At 21.3% G+C, this 18,455-nt stretch overlaps 2 protein-coding genes across 6 annotated transcripts in view; both read right to left on the bottom strand.

The window, feature by feature from the left end:
- Window positions 1-717: 717 nt before the first annotated feature.
- LOC129608848 (mitochondrial carrier protein Rim2) lies at window positions 718-7,865 on the bottom strand. Its single transcript, XM_055520602.1, has 7 exons — window positions 7,048-7,865; window positions 2,303-2,504; window positions 2,174-2,241; window positions 1,931-2,062; window positions 1,527-1,800; window positions 1,246-1,463; window positions 718-1,191 (listed from the first exon to the last, which is right to left on the bottom strand). The coding sequence occupies exons 1-7, from the start codon at window positions 7,092-7,094 to the stop codon at window positions 1,071-1,073; spliced, it is 1,062 nt and encodes a 353-aa protein (XP_055376577.1). The 5' UTR covers window positions 7,095-7,865; the 3' UTR covers window positions 718-1,070.
- Window positions 7,866-14,106: 6,241 nt separating this feature from the next.
- Window positions 14,107-18,455, bottom strand: part of LOC129608829 (rho GTPase-activating protein gacF) — a 104,522-nt gene continuing 100,173 nt past the window's right edge. For 4 of the 5 annotated variants that reach the window (XM_055520572.1, XM_055520571.1, XM_055520570.1 and 1 more), the window contains one exon: window positions 14,107-17,492. In XM_055520572.1, coding sequence (XP_055376547.1) covers window positions 15,599-17,492 — 1,894 coding nt within the window. In that variant the 3' untranslated portion in view covers window positions 14,107-15,598. The remainder of the gene's footprint in view (window positions 17,493-18,455) is intronic. The other variant, XR_008696915.1, reaches the window with a different exon arrangement.

The following is an 18,455-nucleotide window of genomic DNA, read 5'->3' on the forward strand; positions in this document are numbered from 1 at the left end:
GCCTTTTTTATATATGTACGTAAATTTTTTAAATAGTTTTTTTTACGCTTATTCTTACGTTATGTTAATTTTATATGTGATCTTATTTAAGAAGCATCTTTTATTAAAAAGACACGACTATTGCTTTTAATTAAAGGTTAACGATTTTAGCATTGCCTACAAGTGACTTATGTATACATATATCAATTTTAATTTTTAATACAATTGAGCAACTGTAATGCAGTATTTCCTCCACTTAGGGTTTAAATATAATCGAGTGCTTTTGGTGCCATTATGTAAATAGTTATTTTTTACTAAAGTACTTTTATTGAATTATTTCACCTAAGCAATTCTCGTTTTTGACTACAAAATTTAACATCATATACGTTATCTTATATGTATATTCATAATATAATTCATTTATTATTTTGTGATAATAAATCTCGCTCGTTTATATAATTCAATTACTTCAAATGTTATATTTTTTTGAAAAACGAGATTTCACTTAAAATAATATTGAAAATCATTTAATTCAAATCAAAAGCATACTAAATAATATTTAAAATTTAAGTATGTTCTTTTTATAATTATAAATAACTATGTTATAATATTAATATAATTTAAAAATAAAGTATAGCACAGACCTTATAATGATATATAGGTCCAATGATCACAAAATGATCAACTATTTTTAATTTTAAATATAATATTATATTATATAGATACATATAATACTATATATATGTACAGAATTTTCTCCATTAATTTTATATGCTTGTTTTACAGATATACTTAAACTTGTATATTTTTCATTTATAATAGTAGTAACTTTTCAAAAATTAAACATAAATAATTCTTTTTCATATACATAATTACTAGATAAACAGAAAGAATATTTAGAAATAACTTTTGTTGTTATTTTGCTTCCTCTCTTCTTGTTAATAACAATTATTATTCAAGTTTAAAAATTCCTCGATTTTCAAAATTAATAGAAATTTAAAAAATCGAAGACAAAAACTATAAAACTTTAAAAATTTATTTCTATAACGAATAAACAAAAACAATTTCCATTTTTACTTTTTACTTTAATTTTATGAAGTATCATAAAAATCGCTATTAAAATGAGTGGTTAAAACATATACAACAGCCTCATATGTTGCCATCATAATTGCTGTATTTGGTATTTGTCGTACTAATTGAGTGGCTAGTCCCCTACAAAATATTTATATTTTAATATATTCACGTTTCTTGACGAATTATGTTTACCTGTATAAGCCCGCTCGACCTTCTTCCTTCCACACAGTATGTAATGTTTGCCAAAATCTGTTATATTTATTTCCTTCTTCTCTTAGCCTTGTTCGTGCTACTTCATGTGGATAGGCTATGCAAGAAGCACAAGTTTTCGATATAGCACCAGCTAACATAAATTCTAAGAAATCTCGTGACGTTTTTTCGTCAATTGGATGTGCTTGTCTAAGAGTAATCTATACAATAAATTGTTAAAGTTAAATTGTTAACTTAAATTTCTTATTTTCTTTTAATATTACCAATTTCGCTTTCACTGCTTCATATATTACAAAGTGTATTACAGTTTCCGATATTCCAAAGTAACTAGCCGTTATACCCTTATAAAAACCTAAAAATCCGGACGCTTTATATATTTGTTTAATACATTGTCGTACTGTCATTTGATTTTTTGAATTGTAATCTAATTGTAAACGAGTTTTAACAAACCATATTGGATTTGTTGCTGTTGCTGCTGCAAAACCAGCACAAGAAGCACTTAATATATGTACAATAGGAGAATCTGGTGGAAGAGATCTAAAAAATAAAAATACAAAATCATTTCATTTTTATATAATCATTTTGAAAATGGATGAATATTATACACTTTATATCAAATATGTATAGACAGTGTATTTAAATTCATTTATTAATTATAATTGTGTACCCATATCGATTTAAATTTGCTTTGGTTTGAGAATATGTACAAAAATATATTGCTCTAGATGGTGCTACTCCAACTATATTAGGACCTAGACCTTTAAAAAGTGCTCGTGTTCCTTCCGTTTGAACAATATGTCTAAAATAAAAAAATTAAAAATATATCATTCTTGCAAATTGAGTTTTTTTATTGATTATTAAAATTTAATAACTAAACTACATTTAATTATCAATATAAAAATCAATGTACCTTAAACATTGCCAAATACTCATTGATTTAGCTGATGAAGAAATTCCACAATGTGATATTGTTAAAACCTTAAAAATTTAAATTATTTATTATTTATTTAAATTGAAAATAGTTTTATTTATTTTAAACCTGTGGTAATTTCCGTTTTCTCAAAATTGTTGTGCATAATTTACGCCTTTGATCTGGTCTCAATAAAGCATCTGTTGTAGTGCTACCATTTTGTGATGTTTCTGGTATCCTTGGTGGTTGTAAGAATGCAGAAGAACTTTGTAATCGTGTTTTAACCACTTCTAATGGACATGTTACAACTGCTCCAACAGTTCCAGCAGTGCTAAAAAATTAATTAATTAAAAATAATTATTTTTTTTTTTAAATCAATTTGAAAAATAAAAAATAAATTCTTGATAAGAAATTATTTAAAATAACATTTGCTTTTTGATTTTTTTTTTTGTGGAATGAAGCCACCATACATTAGAAAAATTGATAAATGTATACTTAGAAAGGTAATTAATCTATTTTTTTTTTCTTGAATGAAATAATTTTTGAAAGATTAGACCTCACTTTTTAGTTCATTTTTATTTATTTCAACGTAGAAGACTTACTTACATGCAAAAAAAAAATTAATAATTTTCAAACCAAATGGTTGTTGATAATAATATTATTTTAATATTAAATATATATGAACTTAAGAAAAATATTTAATTATTGATAAGAAATTGAACTAGATTTTTTATTTTAATTCTAGTTTTAACCAGTTTTTTTTTTGTAAGATTCAAGATGTTAAGAATATTTTCTTTTATTTATGTAAAAACTTTATTTAAACTTTTTGAAAACAATGATTAATGCCGCATAAATAAACAATTTCTAATTTTATAATGCTTATTAAGTACATATATTTTATAATACAATAAATAAATTTATGTTACAATTTTAAATGTACATATGTATACGTATTGGCAAAAATCATCCTACAAATACTTAATGAATTCTGATGCTGTTATTTAATTTCACTTAAAAATTTTCATATTAAAATTGAATCACATTTTCATAACTAAATTTATTTTTAAAAATTATATTTACTTGCATATACGTACGAGTATATTGAATATTTATAAAAAAGGAATAAAAAAATATATATATTTTTTTAATTTTCATCATAAGAATTACCCCCTAAAACTAAATAATGCGAAGATTTTTTATTTATTTTATTTTGTCGATTTAAAATATAAAATATGCACATGTATAAGAATATATTTAAGAAAATTTATATAATTAATATGGTAAACAACGCTAAAAAGAACCTATACTTAATGTCCTAATACAAAATATTAAAAAAATGTTCATAATAAGTAGGTAATAAAAATAAAAAAAATTGTCAGACTCATATAGTTAAAAACGTATAGTGTAGCTATAAGGGAATTTTTTTAAATCACAAAAAAGTAAAAAAAAAAATAAGGAAATTATTATTTATTTTAATCAAAAAGTGAATAAGTGATAAAGTATTTAAGCTAAGTATATCAATGTAAATATAAAATGTCTGTGTTCGAGATAAAAAAAAAAAATTTGTTTAAAACTTGCGATTATTACTTAGATAAATCTAATTTTAATTTTTGTCTAAGGCCAAATTTTTTTTTTATTTTTAAAGATAATAAATAAGCAGACAGGTACATAGATTCTGCGTAATTATTTTATTTATTTTGTTTTATTTTTTAATAAGAACCATAATTAATTATTTATAGTAAATTATTAAACTTTAATTAATAAACATAGGTATATAGTCATTACACTGTATCTCAATATTTCTTTTATTTTTATTGCTATATAAATATAATAATTTTGTACATAATAATTTAATTATATTAAAAATATAATTGTAACTGTATTACTTACATAAATACAATAAATATGTATATATTTATAAATAAAATGCATTATAAGTACCTAAGTATAATTATGCAAAATAGTTTTGTTGAAATTTGTAAACAAAAAAAAATTAATATTTTAATAAGTACTTAAAATAAATAATTATTTATAATTTGTAAGTATGTTCGCAAGAAAATTAAATGAAATATGTAAACAAAAATTACAGTCAACTCTATGTACTTGAAATAATACTCGTAATAAATAAATAGATAACAAAAAAAATTCTTATCATAAGTATTTCATATTTGAGTATTTAACCACCCTTTCGCTGCCTTCCTTAACTATAACCCCCTTTAATTATCAGAATCAGTCAAAATAGAAAGTTCTCTTAATAGTTATTTTTGATCACACATTTCATTAAAAAAAAATGCTTATTTATTTACGTGTTTAAAACTATATATAATAAGAATATATACAATAAAAATAAGTAAGTAATCTAGGTTAGTCGCAAAATTTAAGTACATGCAGGTATTTTAATCAATTATAATATAAAGATAAGATATTTACTTATAATAAAATTAAAATTTATATTTATATTTTAATTATTTATTTATTTAGATAGATATCTAGCTACTTACGCAAATAAAGAAAAGAGAAACGTTTATTTCACACATTGTGTAAAGTAAATACAAAAAATACTTTTATAAAATAAGTATTTTTCATTTATTTATGTATATTAGAAAAATAGTAAATCCTGAAGTACGTATGGTATAAGAATAATATTTAAAGATAATTGTTCAATTTTTTTTTCTTTGCAATTTAAATAATGAAAGGTAAGTAGTAAAACTCTAGTTCAAATATTTTGCAAGTTCAAGTTTATTAACTCAAAAAAAAAATTAAGTGCAAAATTTAAGGTTGTATACAAGTAGGACCTTAACAATAAACAAAATAAAAAAAAACAAATAAGTATTTTTAATAATGATTTAAATCAATATAACTAACAAAATTATTTATTAATATATTATAGACAACAGCTATGAGTAATAATATTGTATTTAAAGTTTTTGGTGTTTATTTATTTATTTCGTAAAAATTTTAATAAAAAATCGAATTATTAATTTAATAATGAACAGGTCAGGTAAGGAAAATTTCAGTACGTTGTTATATTATTTTAAATAAATACCTACCTAGATAAGTAGACAAAATAATAAATAACAATGTTTATATTTTTATTTAAATACAATAAAAACAAATAAATATGTAGTACATACCTATATATGTATATATTCAATTTTTTATCATGCTTTATTTTGGCTACCAATTTATTTATAGAATATTTTTGTTTACATTTTATTCTTCATTTATAAATAAAAATGCATAGCTACATATATAAAAATTTTTATTGCTACAATTTTTTTTTTTTTGTAAGTATAGGTAGGTATATATGTACCTACCTATCTACCTATTAATCATTCAAACACTCATACTCATTTAATTTAATAAAATTTGTTTACATTTTTTTTCACATTACATATTTAATATGGCTTTTCTAATAAATTTATTCTAATTACAAATAATTTTTCAATTAAATCAAAATTATTATGATTATTTGAATTGCTTACTGTATTTTGTTTAAAGTAACTATCTAAGTACCTAAATAGGTACACAAAATTATTAAAAAAAAAGGTATTCATTACATAAAATTACTAAATTGTTCATAAATTATTGTATTTTAAAAGAGGCATTTTCGCAAATAAAATAAAAACTTTAGAAAATATTAAAGTTTAATATTTTATCCATGCTAAAAGTCACGTAATATGTTGGCTGTTATTTACTAACAATGCCTCAATCTCCTTTTATATTTCATTTTTTGTTTTTTTATTTTCAAAAATTTTTGTAAGAAAATCATTTAGTTGTATTGCGCATTACAGAAGCTAAATGTAAGTTTACATGCATATAAACATAAAAAATAATTTATCAGTTACAACATTATAATTTTGTTAAATAAAGAAGTTTTATTATTACTTGTCTGTCGAGGTTGACAGCAATTTTCGAATTATCTACTTTTTTTTATTACCTCTTTTTTTTTCTTTATTTTGTAGAAAATCAGAAAATCAATAAAAATGTTTTATTTTTTTCTTCTTATTCTGTTCAGTTTTTTCCCCAAGTCAAGCCAAAACTTCAGGATGTTAAAAAAAAACAAACTTGGAAATGAAGTAAAATTTAATTGTGTGCTTTCATGTCAGATGACTTTCTTATCAACAAAATAAACAATTACCCACCTATTACATACTTAATTATTATTAACTAGGTTCCTAAATATAAACTTTGCTATTTAGTGGATTAAACAACCCATTTTTCATTGAAAACAAAAAATATTCAATATCTATTTAAAATTGAACGTACTTAATGAACTACGTACCTTTTTCATACCTATACCTAATTATAAAACCTATATTTTTTTTATAAAATACACATTAAAAATTTTTCGAGTAAATGGAAATATGCTTAAATAACGTGATTTTTTTTTTTTTTTTTTGTATTCATTTTATTATTTATGAAAATTCTTGCTTATACAACTTTAGGTCTAAAATTAGAATCAATATGCTAATAATAATAATAAAGAATAACAAAGTGATCTACAATTATCTGCATATACGTTATTTTATTCTGACGAACTGAAAAATGTTAACGTAGGAGACTTTTTATATATTTTCATTTATTTACAGAGTTCATAGTTCAATAAAAAGCTATATAATTTTTTTATTACTCTATATTTATTTTATATATTATTATAAATAAGTATATAAATAGGCATTATATATATAAAATTTTTATATTATTATCTATTTAAAAAGAACCTACTTGTATGAAGGGACTTTATCTAATAATAAACTTGAGATTTTTTAATAAGTATAAAAAATATAAGTAGATACTGATATATAGATATGGATACATACAAGTACTTAGCTTTTATTATTATTATTATTACAATTATTGATTAAACTTACCCTCCTGCTATTAAATGAATAAGGGTATCACGTTCCCTTTTATTCATTTCGCAGTTTTCTTAAAAAATGTAAATAAAAGTTTAATCCTTCTATTTTTTCTTACTTTTATTTTAAATTTTTCGGTAGGATTATAAAGTAGTTAAACATTAAGAAAAAGAACAATAAAAACAAAAATGATTATACACGCTGTGACCCCGTGTTTACGAAAAATTCACATCAGTTATAAATTTATACAAAAAGTCAATATGAAATTCTTGTTAGCTCTTTTTTATTCAAAATTATTTTCTTTTCAAATAATCCTTTTTCTTTTATTTTATTTAAAATTTTTGATCTCTATTATAAATTTAATTATATTTAATTTGTTATGTAATTTTATCAATTGAAAATATTTATTTGTACGAAAAATATTTATGAAGACACCAAAAATATTTTGTAGTTGTACAAAATGAAAAAACGAATATACGCCTTATTTAGCGCAGCAGTTCATTAAAAATCATGAAAAAAAAAACTTTGCCAGAATATTTAAAACTTTATATAGATAAAAATATACACTTTTTTCTATATATACATGTAATATATAATGTACATATATTATTTACGTTGTTTTTTTTGTTGAATAATTTTGTTTTTTTTTTAATGCAAGTTCTAATAACAAGATTTATAATTTTTTAAAAGTTTTTGAAAACACTTTCTATAAGACCGGCTTTGCTAATAAAATAAAAATTTATTTATTATTTTTTTTTTATTTTTCAGATAAACTTTCCCTATCTTATTTGTTGTTCACAGACTATTATCAAACTACACACCTCAATTCTCTACTGAAAAATTGAAATTGTAAAAAATTTTGATTGATGTCAAAACTTTTGAAACTTCTTCTATTTTGTTTTATATGTCAAAAGTAGTGTTGGCGCTGTATATATTTCTTGAAACATATGAAATTTGTCAAATAAATAAAAATGTCAATAATATATATTTTTAATTTTTGTTTTAAATTTGAATTTTTATTGGGTTTTATAAATTAATTGGGATTCATTTAGGAAGTTTAAATACAGTCAACCAAATACTTATATTTTTATATTAATTTAGTGTTCTTCTAAATATAAAATATTTTTATCATTTTGTTGTCAATTTCGACAATTACTTGTTATTGTTGTGTAAACTGCGTTTTAGTTTTAAAAAATGAAAACAACTACATCAGAACAACGGTTTTCATGGTGCGGTTTATTATTTTCAGACTATTTCCTATGAAGTTATGATAAAAGTCAAATTATAAGACAAGACAAGATGAAGTTCAAAATGATTAAAAATTTTACTTCAAGGACCGTTATTGTGGTTGTTTTGTCATTTTGACATAAAATTGCTTGTAAAATAAAACAAAATTCATTAAATATGAAGCCATTTAAATAACTTTTAATTTGTATTTCGAAATTTAATCACAACTACTACAGTATTTCTCCATAATGAGCGAATTTTCGAAAAAAAAATTTGCCGCAGCTTGTTTAAATAAGAGCTGTCCTAGTTAACATTTTTTGTATATTACATTGTTATGAAGTCAAATTTATCAAGAAATGTTAGGAAAAAACAATATTCAAGAATACTGTCACTGTCATTTCTACCCAATACACATTCACTTTCTATAAAAATGTTGGCAATTTGTGAAAATATTATTAAGGAATAAATGGAATGAAACATTATTTTTTTTTCATTCAATGGATAACAGTTAAGCATTCATTATAGAAAGTAAAAGAAAAAAAACACATCACGAATTTTAATGAAGAAAAAAAATATTGCTCATTTATTTACAGAATAATTTAAAAATTATAAACCATACAATTAAATTTTATTTTAAATTAAAAAATTTTTTAAATGTATTTTATATTTATATCATATATTTTTTGTTTTTATTTATTTAATAAATACATATTCTAATTTTTATATACCTAAATACATAATACATAATATATAATATATACATAAGTATCTTTGTAGATAGAATAATTATATCAATTTTAACAAATTTTTTTCTTACGTCTTAAAATTTAAAAATAATTTTAATATTGTAAGGCAAAGATGTTAAAAACATATAGAATAAATTAAAATTATTAAAATTGATTTATCATTCTTTTATATTGTTTTATTACAAAAAAATTAATGTCCTTAGTTTTCGTGTTTAAAATTTTAATTTAATTTAAAAAAAAAACTTATTTTATTTTTTTCCAACAGATTTATATTTATATATTAAATATTATTTTATTAACTTTATTACCAAACCGGAAGCTAAACAATATACAACAATAATTGTATCTATATTATAATTATAATATATTGAGTTTTTATATAACTTAATTATTCATTTTTATTATATTCCATATTAAAGTCTATATTGTGTTTAGTAGAATTTGGTCCGTATAAATATATTTAATCAATTTTATTAAATACAAAAAGCGGTCATAATGCAATTATAAAATTAATAAAAAATTTACAAAAGAACTTTTCACAAATTTATAATTTGCAAAAAAAAATTAATTTTTTATTTTTACAATAATGATAATTGCGTTACAATAACAATAAGTAATTAAGTTATCATTGGTTTATGAAATATAAATAGATTTACATACACATTTTAAAAAGATGCTATAATTACATGAATTAAATTCTGATTCCATAAAAATTATTTTAAAAACAATTTTAGTGATGTTCAATTAATAAAAAGAAAGTTTAATCGGTTATTAGAGTTAAATCATTAATAGAGTGTGTGTGTGTTTTAACATTTAAAGATGGTTGCCACTCTTGAAAAAATTAATGGGCCAAATTTATATGCATAATTTTAGAAGTAAAACTCTTATTGGTTGTGTTTGTTGGTCTCTTGTATGAAGTTTAAAAATTTTCGGGATATACTCGTATAGAGAATTTGAAATGAAATCTTTAGTAAAACATACTTATTTTACTTTTGAAGAAGAAAAAAATTGAACTTTTCTTCTAGTTTTAGAAAATAGGTCAAACACGACTAATCACATGCCATGGGGTCAAAATGCTTTGAAATATTTGGACCAAAGTGGCAACGCTGTATTTGTAACTGCGAATATAAAAGCGTTTGTAAACTGAGAGTTTTTGATATTTTTTTAATATTTTGGAGTATATTTAAACACAATTTGTTTTAAATTTAGATAAATAATAAATAATTGTTTTGTTAAATAATATGTAATTAGTATTATAAATATTCAGGTAATATATATATATATATATATACTCAGGTAGACAATTAAAAGTAAATATATGATTAATGAAACAATTGAAATTAAATATATATAGGTACATTTTATATTATGTATATAGTACCCATGTGCGTTTTTATATTTATAATTTCGTTATTATTTAAATAACAATATAATTTTTGATTAATTATTTATTTTATTTTTAATCGATTTTATTTTATTTATATTTTACACAATATTATATTTTCAAATATATTGTTGTAAAAGGACGTAAATTTAAATTTTAATTAAATTTTTGAATCTTTTCTTTTTTTGTAATTACTAATATTAATTATTATATTATGATCTTTTTTAATTTTTAATATATATTATATAATCCTATATGTGAAATGCATATTGAGTATTTTTTAAACCAAAATAAACGTATATATGTATATTTAAATTAATAACTCGATATATAAAGGGAGGACGGAACTACAAATTTAAGGGTATTAAATTATAAAGTATATTATTAATTTTAAATTTCATTTTGAAAATATTTTAATTTGTTGCAACCAGTAGATATCATTGCGGCGATTTTAAAAAATCAAACAATTGTAGTAATAATTTTACTTAAATTTTACTCAAATAATACTGAAATATTTTATAAAAAAATGTTCTGCTTTGCTTTAAAAAATAGATGGAAAAAACTTGAATTTATTAAATTAAATGTTCATTTTAAATGTATGTAAATAATTAGGAAATTTTTAATATTTTCAAATGTTATCATTTACATACATATTTAATTTAATTTGGATTTTTAATTAATTATTTAAATTTAAAATATAATTAACTAAATTTTCAATTCATGAATGTTTTGATCGTGTGTTATAAATATAAATGTTACAATGAATATTGATAATTATACATAGAAATTTTATTTACGACAATTTTTGTAAAATTGGCAACGATCTTAAAAATATTATTTTTGTTAACAATTCTTTTTTAATTTTAAAAATTTACTTTTTTAATCGTTTTGTAATAAAATTTTTTTTTATTTTTAGTTATTATTTATATAATAATTAATTATTATACAATATAGGATTATGATATAGCAATTATTTTGAATTTAAAGTTTCGAAATCATAATAAAGTAAAGATTTGGGAAAATAATACTACAATAATGTAAAAAATGAACTCAAAATAAGAGGAGAAGACCACAAAATATTGATTTTATTAAATTAAGGCGCGTGTACAATTTAGTCAAGAGTTCATGACATTTTGTTTTATACATAATTAAGTATATACCTACATATAAATATTATATAAGTATATAATTTTTACATATAATCATAAGAAGTTTTCTTCATTTAATTACAATATAATGAATGTAAGTATTTATTTTGAGCCCATTTTTCACTATTCGTTGTGAAATTTATTCAAATTTGATTCAGAAAATATATGTACTTAATATAATTTCGAGTTAAAAGAGAAAAATAAATATTGTATTATTAAATAAATAAGGTATTAAATTTCAAAATAATAATTTTAATTTTTGATAGTCTTAAAAAATTATTAAATGAATTTTTTATTTAAAATTAATATTTGCTGCAAAACATTTATTTGCAAAAAAAAAATGTTTTAATTAGCTGCCTGTTATTTTATTTATAACTTTTAGGATAAGAAAACTTCATACATATATATAATATATAAGAACGAAAATAATAATAATGGCTTGAAATTCAATTTCTTTAATTTTTATAAATGATGTAAAAGGCACTATAAATTAAATTTTTTATTTTTTTTTCATTTTTTTTTATTTATACAAAAAATATTATGGATTAATTCTTAAATTTTCATTAAACAACGGCAAGAAAAACTTAAATTTAATATAGAACAGAAAAATATATTCAAGACTTTCAATACTTAACTGCATTTCCGAAGCATAGAATGGTAAATTAGTCTTACGAAAACAAAATAAAAAAATTGGACATTTTTATTTTTACGACTTTATTCTTTGAGTTATTGGAGCTCAATATTTTTGCATATAATACAATGAGCTTAGTATAGCTTTTGGTTTGCTCATAACAGCACATTTTTAACGGGTTTAGTAATTTTTTTTTAACTCTTACAGATTTTTCAAATTTTTCTCTTTACAATCATATTATTGTTGATATTTTTATAACAATGGTATCACAACATTAAACTGAATGCCAGAAAAGTAGCTTTTACTTCATATAAGAAATATGATATAACTATTAATATCACCCAATTTTTTATAGATATAAGCAAAATTTTAAAAATTGTTACTGTAAGTTTCGAAATGAGTTTATCAAACTTTACATTCTGAAAATGTGTAAAGACTGAGAGGTACAAATAAAATGTTTCCCATTATTTGTTTTTTACCTATAATTTTTTAGATTCGTTCGTTTTATTGTTTTACTTCTGGAATACTGTAGTGTCTTGAATATGCATAAAATAATTTTCGTGTTATAAATATAATATTATTTATTTTGGGAAAATACATATAAATTTATATATATAAACATATATAGTTAGATAAACATAGTAAAGGGCTCCTCAAATTGTAACTTTATAAAATAAAAACAGTAATATATAAATAATAAATTATATAGATTTTCAAAAATTATTTTTTTTTTATTACATCTACTCTATTTTATATATTATATTATATAAAGTTTAAAATTTTGTTTGGCTAAAAAACTATTATATAATTTTACATTTTCGATTTAATTAAATTTATATGTAATTTTATAATAAAATTATTTTAATAATAACTTTGATTTTAATAAATATATTATTAAATATGCTATTAATAATTTTTATAATAATAATTGTGCTAAGTAAATTTTAATAAATTAAGTTTTTTGTTTTTATTTTTTTTATGCTTTTTTTTATTTATTTATTTATATAAATGTTGAATTGAATCTAAAGAATTTTTTTTATAATACAAATTTAATAATTTTGCATTGCAACTGATGAAGTAAAAATTAATTTTTTCCATTTTTTTTTTCCTTTTCATTTCATTTTTTTTTATTTTCATTCTTATTGCAATATAATTGTTTTTTTTTAATTTAATTTGAATTTATGCTAAATTTATTAAACTTTTAAAAATTTATCTTTATTTCATTTATTACATGTGTAAGAGATTTTTTACAATGTTAAAAATTTACTATTTTTTTTTTTTAAGTTTAATTTTCTTTTCTTTTTATTTTTGCTACTAAAAAACTTTATCCATAAATTTTGAGTATTTTTCGAATGAGAATTCTACATATAAAATTTTAATAATATTTATTATTGCTTAAAAAACCAAGCAGAATTTAAGGTTAGAATATCAAAATTCTAAAATGAAATATGAGCTATTCGTTCTTTTTGAAAATCATACAAATTCGCTTAAAAAAAAAACAATTTTAACGGTAAAAAATTTTAATACTCGTACATATGAAAGAATGATTTTTTATAATTATAGTTTTGAAAAGCAGCTCATATATATACATATGGTTAAAGCTAAGTTTCTATTTAATATAAGTAATAATAATGTAGTGTTAAGTTTAAACTACATTTTCATAAACGCACAGTAAATATAATTTAGATATGAGGAGTCCTTACATATAATAGTATAGAATATATAAATTATATAAATTTATATTCGTTATAATAAGGATATTTAAATTATAATAAAAATATAAACATAATTAAAATTAAAATAAATATTATGATTTACTTATATTAATACTATACAAGGAAAATATAATATTAAATTTGTAAAATATCAAAGATAATTATAGAATTAAATTTGAAATTTTATATACATATAATAATGTATGTAAAATATAAAGATAGAGAAATATTATATAGATTTAAAGATAGTTTTAGTATTAGTTAAACGCATATTATATAATATTCGGTATATATAAATACAATAGACAAGAAAAAAATTTTACTCTTACACTGACTAAATTCAAATATTTATACTTTTATTATGGTATGCCTCTTTTTTATGCAAAATGGAAATTATTGTAATGTTTTTGCAATTAATTGAGAAAGTAAATTATTACATATACATATGTATGAATCCAGTTGTGTTAATATATCCGGACTATATTGCGGATCCCAATTATATGAGCAAATTAATTGAGCTTTAAAATATTTAAGTTTATTTTATAAATTTTTATGAAGAAAAATTAAAAATTCTTAGAGACGATAAATTGGTTTGGCTTCAGCACTACATTTGGAAAAAATATAAAATAAGGTGGTAATATTTTTTTATTTTAATATTTTTCCTTATCATTAAATGAAAGTTATAGTTCTTTTTTTTGTGAAATTAAAATCGAAATTTTATGTAATTAATGCATTTTTATGAATATAACACTTAATTGGAATATTTTTTGTGGCACGAACTATCTGTTATCCTGCTATAAATATAAAACTTTTGACTTTGACATTCATGGTGATAGTCAAATTTGATAAAATAAAATATAAAATTTTTTCTATTTAAAACGAATACGATGTCGTTTGGTTTTTGTAATTACTGAAAGAATTGAGAAATTATAATTGAAAATAGGAAAATTTCAAAAAAAAAATTAAATTTTTTATTTATTTAAATTTTAACTACAATGTAACAAAAAATATTTCTTAAATAAAATTTTCAAAAGGGAAAAGAACGGATCTCTACTATTCATCATGTGGAATTTATCATGTGGAAGGGATTGTTGATAAATAATCAATTATGAAAATTTTACATTTTTAGTATTTAAAACAAGAGTCATGGTTTATTATAAAATTCAACAAAATTAATTGCTACTAATAAAGTTTTTATAATTTTTACTCATTTAAAAATATTATTTAAAACTATAATTATTTATAGTATATATATTTATATTGATATTATACATATACATATATATTGGTAAGTTATAGATTTTGCATATTTAAATTGGAACACATTAAAACAGAATTTATAGAGTAATTTTTAAAATTTGTTTTGGATTTCTATTGTATGTAAGTATATGTATACATTTAAAAGTTGTTAAGAAAATTTATAACTTTTCGAAGTAACAATAACATTTTTTTTATGGATTCTATAATTTTGATCTTTCCTACTTCTAAATCTTTTTCAAAATTGAATAATTTTGCTTGTTTTTACGTTTAAATCATATATTTTTCTTTATACATATTGATGGTGCTTGTGCATTCTAAAATTATTTACAAATAATTGAATTTAATTGAAATCATAATAAAAATATTTTAAAATTGTATATTTTTAATTTCTGTTTAACATTTTTTATTAAATTTCTCTTTTATTTTTTAAATATTTATAATTTTGAATTAAACTATCACATAATAACATTATCGGGTTCATTTGGACTTATTGGAGACATTTCAACGCTATCTAAAAGTGGTGTTTTTTCTTCACTCATACCTCCAATTATTTTACAAACATCTTGATGTAATGAATCATCTTCTGAGCTATCTTGACTTGATTGATGTAATTTATCAGAATTTTTAATTGATGTTGATGAAGACGGTGATGATGATGCAGATGCTGATGATATATTACTACTATTTAATTGTTGATTAATTGAACTCTGACTTGAACTGTTTTTATTGTCATTATTAGAATATTCGTCTTCAGAAACGCAGTCTGTTATTGCGGTTTGTTTTAATTTTGATAAACAGAACGATTGTCTTTCTGATATTAATGATGAAGATGAGCATACGGTTGGTTTTTTATCTATGCTTATATTATCACTTAGTGTAACTAAATCATCACAAATTAATTTTGGTAAAGAGTTTTTATTAATATTACTAGTATTATTAAAGTTTAACGTTTGATGAAGACTTTGATAAGAGCCACCTGCAGTTATACTGCTAGATGCACCGCATTCATTAATACTACTGTTACTACTACAAATACCACCACTACTTGCGCCACTGTTATTACCACCTCCGGCAATAATATTAATTGCCGCTGATGTTGTTGTTGTAATCACATCAGTAACTGATTGCCCACGATTTAATATTCTTTTCTCTTCTTGATTGTCTTTCATAAATTTACGACTTACATGTGGTGAGTCTAATATTGAATCATTTGACTTTGCAATTTTTGTTTTACGATACAATAAACTATCTTTCCACATAGTTGTACGGCATGTATCGCTACCACGAAATGATGAATGCGTTAATTTTTTGTACTTTTCACTATTAACACGATTTTCCGAATTCGTACGATCTTTTATTGGCATAAATGCACTGTCGATTCGACGCTCTTCTTCTAGTGATCTAAATGCCATTTTATTTACTTGTTTTAAATTCTTTCGATTTGGTGACATATCCTCAAATGAACTAACACGATATTTTTGTGAGAAAACTTCTAATGTACCGGACTTTTTCGAAGGTGACGTCGTATAAATTGAATTTTGGTCATTAACTAAAATTTTCGGTGGATCAAATTGTAAATTCGAAATTGAAGAGCTAATTTGTAACGGTTTTCGTTTTGGTGATAACGATAATGAATGTTGTGAACGATTCATATCATCACCTGAATGAACACCCAAATTGGACGACGAATAATCTCGGCTAACTGATGGAGTTGATGTAGCTGAATCACCATTTTGATTTTGCCTAAATAATTCTAAACTTATTTCTTTTCCATTAGTTTCCGTTTGCGTTGTTGTTGCTATAATTATATCTTCAACACCTTCGTCTATAGGTGATGAAATTGATTGAAATGAACTTAAACGAAAACTTGATGCTACCGACAGTTCACCATCTGTTAATGAACCAAATGCCGAATCTTGTGATGGATTACTCCTACCATATTTTAAGCGACCATACTCGAGACGACGACTTTTTGAATTTTTATAATTACAAATATCGGCTGTCAATTGATTACTTGATACTGATACTGTTGTGTTATTAGAATTAATAGCTGATGGTGAAATACTTAATTCAATGGCGGGTGAATATTCATTTTCATCGTTGTTTATTTTAAATGCATTCATTGATGGAGTAGGGGTTGCTGATGCAGTTGCTGATGAGACATTGCCGCTTGTGCAACCAGAAGCACCCGTTATTATACTACTATCATCTGATTGTAAGCTATTATCACAAAAGTGTATTGGCGATTGAAGCGGATCATAATGATGAGAATCGTAGCTACTTGATGTTACGATAACTTCATCTAGTGCACTTTCAGAATCACTTGATATTTCGAAAGAGTCGTTAACCCTTAAATAAAATGGAGGTTTAAGTTTTATTGTTTTTTTGCTCTTTTATTTCAAATATATATTTTATTATTTAAATATATATATACACATTATGTATATACTATGTTAGCATTATATTAGACATGCTTTTATATACATGTATTAGTTGAATATTTACAATTATAATTAATCAAATAATTAAAGCGGGATTAAATCATACATACATATCAAAATTTTTAACAAACATTTTAAACTGCTTCGGTAGCATATTGTGAATAGAACATCAAATCAAGTTTGCGGAAGCATAGCTCTCTTCTCAAAATTTAAAGTGAAAATTTGTAATGCAATGAAAATTTAAGTATAAAAGCAATTTTGTAATTTTGATTGTAAAATTTGGAAAAGGCAGTGTAATTTAAAAAGAAAAAATTAAAATGCAATTAAGATATATCATCGAATATTTGAATTTAATAACAAGGCATTATAGGAACTACGTGAAGAGGATCGATTTTATAAAAAAAGGAAAAAATTATTATTTATATAGTTTGATGAACTTGATTAAATCTCTGAAATAAGCTTATAAATTAATTTAAGATCACAATAATTCAGGAATATTATATTAAATTGATTACAAGGAGGAAGGAAGAAAACACATTTTTTACAATTTGATTTTTCTCTGGAAGAAGCATTGTGGCAACAGACGGCAGTATTTGAAACCACCAACACAGTTTTAAAAAGGAATTTGACAGATATAGCGATACTTTTTTTTGCGTCAATTTTTGTTTTTTTTTAGTGTGATCTATTTCTTTAGGAGAGCTTTTGTTTATTGGTTAAAAAAGCTTTTTAACTAATTTTTGTAATTTGTTTTATTTGTTGCTAACTTGCAATCAAATTTTGTTATTCATTATAGCTTCTACAAATAAAAACTCATGTCACCAATGTTACAAAGATGTCATTCATGAATTTGTATAGTATATTCGTATCCGCC

This window comes from Condylostylus longicornis, unplaced genomic scaffold, assembly GCF_029603195.1.
Source record: "Condylostylus longicornis isolate FDR11 unplaced genomic scaffold, ASM2960319v2 ptg000037l, whole genome shotgun sequence".
Lineage (NCBI taxonomy): Eukaryota > Metazoa > Arthropoda > Insecta > Diptera > Dolichopodidae > Condylostylus > Condylostylus longicornis.